The sequence below is a fragment of the Podarcis liolepis genome, assembly GCF_965112155.1.
Source record: "Podarcis liolepis genome assembly, chromosome: 7".
NCBI lineage: Eukaryota > Metazoa > Chordata > Lepidosauria > Squamata > Lacertidae > Podarcis > Podarcis liolepis.
Window position 1 is genome coordinate 24,831,841 of NC_139561.1, and position 5,456 is coordinate 24,837,296.

The following is a 5,456-nucleotide window of genomic DNA, read 5'->3' on the forward strand; positions in this document are numbered from 1 at the left end:
GTTGGATATTGGCGGCAGAGGACATCACTGAGTACTTGAGGGAATTACTTCTGGAAAACAGGCAATACTTCAGAAATTTCCCCGAAGGGAACAACATTGTGGAAGACATCAAAGTGAAGTTGTGCTTCGTAGCCCTGGATGCCCACCATGAGCAGAACAAGAGGTCTGAGGACTACCCAAAGGAGTATGAACTTCCTGATGGCAACAGGATCAAAATTGGTGATGCTCTTTTCCTAGCTCCAGAGATCCTTTTCACACCCAGCAGCATTAAGAGAAGTGGGCAAGGCCTCCACAAAATGATTGCCAAGAGCATCAAAAAATGTGACCCCACCATCCGCAGCATGCTCTATAGCAACGTGTTGCTCTCAGGAGGTTCCTCGCTCTTTCCAGGGTTAGATGAGAGGGTCTTTAAAGGGCTCGAAGCTCAAGTCCCTCAAGGGGTTCCCATAAAGGTCATAGCACCCCCAGATCGGTGGTTCTCAACATGGATCGGGGCCTCCATCATTACATCCCTGAGCAGCTTCAAGCAAATGTGGGTCACTGCTTCAGACTACAGAGAGTTTGGACCAAATGTTGTCCAGAGAAGATGCTATTAAGGAGGACTTGGGATTTTGCATCACATACTATACCTGTAAACAACCATCAACAGCTACAGCTACTTTAAAGCAATGCATTCACCTCTTTCAGAGGTTGAAATAAAAATGCCTTTGCAGGTTCTAACAAGTCACATGAGGTTTGTGTCAATCATTTCCTTGCCCAGTTGCCTTAAATATGGCTTCATTCTTCGTGGTCCTACCAGGGATTGGGTAGAAATTCATTCAGTCCACATTCTGCTGTGGACCTACCTAATTTGCTCACCTTGAATCCAATATGTGAACTAAAATGCAGCTCTCCTTTGAAATCCTCATTTCTTGGACCGTTGTGTTGCATTCTCCAACTCAAAAAAGGTATGCAAAAAGAATATTAGGAAAGTGTGATACAGAAAAATGTATATATTACTGAAACAACATGTGAAGATGCATTGTGTTAGAGGACATTGCTTCCAAAAGATGATGATTATTATTATCTATTAAATTTATTAGTCTTTTTTTTGCCATTGCAACTCAAAGCAACTTACAATATTTTAAGCAAAAAATAAACTCAAACATACATTGAAAATCTAAATGAAAATACTTTAAAAAAAAATAGATTAAAACATCCCACCCACCCAAGAAAGCCATAGATAATTGCCTGGTGCCTAAAGTTATATAATGATGGCAACCAGGTGAGCCTCCTTGGGGGGAGCATTCCGCAAACAGGGAGCCACCACTGAAAAGGCCCATTTTCGTGTTGCCACCCTCCACACCTCTTGCACATTTATTAGGAGAAAAGCATGCAAAAATGAGCATTTGGGGTGAACTTGTTCTTCGTTTTTTAAAAAGCAAAGTGTTGTGGGAATATGTCAAACTGAACTAAAGAATGGGAAAATGAAAAACTGATAGAATCTCCCGCCCCTAAGACCTTGAGTGGTCTGGGAATCCGACCTTGGAATGTGGTGATCATTCTTCCCTACTGCTCCCAGGAAAGAGTTTTGGTTCCTCTGCCCTTTGAATATCTCAAAAAGGCAGCCATATTAATGTTTGGGAAAGGGGAACTGACTTGTGCGTGTGGCCCTGAACTGCAGCACAACGGTGGAGAGCCTATGAACCCTCCAGATGTTGTTGTCCTCCATCTCCCAGCAGCCCTAGCTAGCATAGCACATGGTCATAGCACATGTAGTCCAACCACATCTGGAGGACTGCAGGTTCTCCATCCCCGATGTGCCATTATATCTGAATGAGACCAGTGCAGCTGGGTTGTGTCCAATGTTAGTCCTACTCCAATTTAACTGATGGGTTTTCATAGACATGGACAACTTAGGTTCATTAATTACAATGGTCTATTCTTAGCTTTGTATCCTGCTTCGAAAGACAAGAGTCGTAATATCATTATAATGAGACTTAACTGGCATACTAGCTGTGGAGAACTTCAGACTAAGGGCCAAACACCAGTATGGTGTAGTGGTTAAGAGTGGTAGTCTCATAATCTGGGGAACCAGGTTCGCGTCTCCGCTCCTCCACATGCAGCTGCTAGGTGACCTTGGGCTAGTCACACTTCTTTGAAGTCTCTCAGCCCCACTCACCTCACAGAGTGCTTGTAGTGGGGGAGGAAGGGAAAGGAGAATGTTAGCCGCTTTGAGACTCCTTCGGGTAGTGATAAAGCGGGATATCAAATTCAAACTCCTCCTCCTCATCCTTCTCCTCCTCTAGGCCCCTCAGACCTCTTGTCTTCAGAACTCTCACTAGACCACACCCCCTTCTCCCCAGGCCACACCCCTTCACTGGTCCTGTTTCACACCCTGTGTGTTTTGAATGGCTGGAAAATGTCATTGAGGTCTGATAATGCATTCTCTGGATAGAGGCGTGTGTGACTGTGTGTAGAAACTAGCCTGTACAAAGGTAAAATTGGATTTGTGGCTCTCCCAATTTTGACTCTGACCCCACCCAACTCGTGCATGTGTTCACCTCCCAAAGGTTGCACAGAAGTCCTGGGGCTCAAAAATGTTCCCTACTCCTAATACCATAAGTTTATCTGACCATAATATAGATATCCTTTGGGAAAACATTGAACCAGTTGCTCTTTATTTACAAATGAAATAATTTTTGGTTACATCTAACAAGGAGTCTGAATCATCACACTGATTTTAGGGATGGCTTTGTTTTGACCCTTAAAGTTGGTAGTAGCCAACTAAGTTCTACTCAGAGTAAATGTATTGGAAATTGATGAACCCCTATCATGACTTTGATTTCAATGGGTCTACCCTGAGTAGGATGAGCACTGGACATAACCCAAAAGGACATTTTCTTTATAATGCCTTTGCTTTGTAGGGTGAATATAACTCTTCCACTGGTATGCTATTTCACTGCCCCTTTTTGACATCACGATGCATTTCTGATGTCACCTGAATGACCACCTCCATGTGGGCTGAACAGTGAAGGCAAGAATGAAAACAACTGTGTTGTGTTAGTGAGAGCTTTCCAAGCTGGTGTGGGAATTTCACAAGGGGTAAGACAATGGTTCAGCCTCCATTCTTTACTGGGCATTTGTGAACAGAAAATCCTTCCTGATATTCCAGGCTGTCTGGGAGGCAGAGACACCATGGTTCCCCATGTCCATGGTGCTCTGAACCTTCCTTCTTGAGACGGGAATTGAAAAACAGCTGTTCATCAACTCTGAACACCCATTTCTGATGCTCTTCGTCATCCAAAACCATCTTACAGTTTCTTGGAGGAGAATCTGTTTCCTGAAGCATATGCAACATGTTTGTATATTTAAAAAGCCACTAGAGGAACGGGAAAAGGGGGAAACTTCCCTTTTTGTGACACCTAGAGATCTAGAATATTGATGGCCCAGTGTTCCATCCACAAAGAAAGACGGTAAAGTGGTTGAAAATCCTGCTCCTTCATCTTTGGGCATGTCTCACCACGCAAAGGCAGATCTTCCAGCCGTCATTATTGACAATGGGTCTGGGCTATGTAAGGCAGGGTTCTCTGGAGAACAGGCACCAAGAACAGTTGTTGCTACAGTAGTCGGCTACCCCAAGTCGCAAGCGATCATGTTTGGTCCTGTCCAGAGGGAGTCTTATGTTGGCAAAGAAGCCCAAGCCAAGAGAGGTATCTTGTCTTTTAAATACCCTGTGGAACATGGAATAGTAACATCCTGGGATGACATGGAGAAGATCTGGAGGTACATCTACAGACGCGGGCTCAGAATAAGAGCCCACGAGAGACCCGTGCTGGTGACAGAGGCCCCACTGAACCCAGTGCCAAACAGAGAAAAAATGACAGAGATCATGTTTGAGAACTTCCATGTACCTGCCATGTTTGTGGGCCTGCAAGCTTTGATGGCCCTCTATGCCTCCGCTCGCACAACAGGTTTAGTCTTAGATAGTGGAGATGGCGTCACTCTGACTGTCCCCGTCTACAAAGGCCATTGTCTGCTTCATGCCATTTCCAGGATGAATTTTGCCGGCCGGGATATCACCAGGTACCTGACGACGCTTCTCTTAGAGAGCGGCCACAGCTTCTTGAGCTCTGCCGAGAAGGAGATAGTGAAGGACATCAAGGAGAACCTATGCTACGTAGCTTTAGATCCTGACTATCAAAAGGGCAAAACCTTGGTTCATAAATATATCCTTCCGGATGGAAACCCTGTCCAGATTGGAGACCAGCTCTTCAGAGCCCCAGAGTCCCTCTTTAAACCAGCAGATGCAGGACTTTCAGCACCAGGAATTCACCAGATGATCTTGGACAGCATTTCCAACTGCGACGGGAGCATCCACCAGAGCATCTGGAGGAATGTGATCATGGCGGGTGGGTCCACACTCTTCTCTGGCCTAAGGGAACGGCTTCTGAAGGAGCTTCGAGCACTCGCACCCAAAGGCATGCCGGCAAAGGTGGAAGCACCCGCAGATAGGATGCACTCTGTTTGGATCGGAGCGTCAGTGCTTACCAGCTTGGCTTCGTTTAGAGACATGTGGGTGACCCAGCAGGAGTACAAGGAGGTTGGCCCAACTGTATTGCAGAAGAAATGCTTCTGAGATGAATTAATGGCCAACTAGAAAAGGAGGGAAAAAACGACACACACACACACACAACCAAAAACCAAAAAAGAAAAATAGTCAATCGGAACAGCTGGGGAGTGGCTAGTAAAACTTTTCACAAAGGATCAATGTGTTGCAGTTTTATATAGCATGGTAAGAAAAGGTCCCTTGTGTGCTTGCTTAAAGAAAGACCCCTTGTTTGGTATATTTTTGACGACCCTGTTAAGTTGTTTTTTATAAGCTGGGGAGGAGGGGAGTGTATTTAAAATGGCTAGAAAGGCAAAATTGTTTGTTTGCCAGACTTTTAAACCCCAGAGAGTCAACCACCTTAGATTCTACAGTATGCCCACAGGGCCTTGGTTCTTTGCCATTCGCCATAAATATCCAGAGAATATAAAATGAACCAATAATGCAGAATGGGGTTTCGCTGAGCTTAGCCCCAAACATAAAGAGAGAGAGATTTGAATAGTATTATTGGAGAGTATTGCAATGCCTGATGTGAGCGACTCCCCCACCCCCCAAACCTGTTGATTCAGAGCAGGGATGAAGAAACCTTTACAGCCTGAGGGCCATATCCCCTCATTGGCAAGCTTCTGGAGGCCGCATCCTTGTGGTGGGTGGGGCCAGAGGCAAAAAGCAGGTATGGCTCTTCTTTTCTTTGTACAGGGAAATCCAGAGGTTTCTGTGTACATCCCTAGCACATATACATACACCCAGTGCTGAGTTATCAAATAGGCAGAGTACGGACCAGTCTATGGGCCCCATACCCTTTAGGGGCCCCACACATCTTAGGGGCCACGTGACAACGGATCCAAATAATATTGATTTGGTCTTG

At 45.2% G+C, this 5,456-nt stretch overlaps 2 protein-coding genes across 2 annotated transcripts in view; both read left to right on the plus strand.

Annotated features, from left to right (window-relative positions):
• Window positions 1-727, plus strand: part of LOC310711086 (actin-1-like) — a 5,451-nt gene extending 4,724 nt beyond the window's left edge. Inside the window, exon 2 of the mRNA XM_083512559.1 lies at window positions 6-727. Within this exon, the coding sequence (XP_083368685.1) occupies window positions 6-596 (591 nt within the window). The 3' untranslated portion in view covers window positions 597-727. The remainder of the gene's footprint in view (window positions 1-5) is intronic.
• Window positions 728-2,992: 2,265 nt separating this feature from the next.
• On the plus strand, window positions 2,993-4,746 carry LOC310710443 (actin-like). The gene has a single exon (XM_083511311.1). It carries the CDS (start codon window positions 3,494-3,496, stop codon window positions 4,616-4,618), a length of 1,125 nt encoding a protein of 374 aa, XP_083367437.1. The 5' UTR covers window positions 2,993-3,493; the 3' UTR covers window positions 4,619-4,746.
• Window positions 4,747-5,456: the final 710 nt, after the last annotated feature.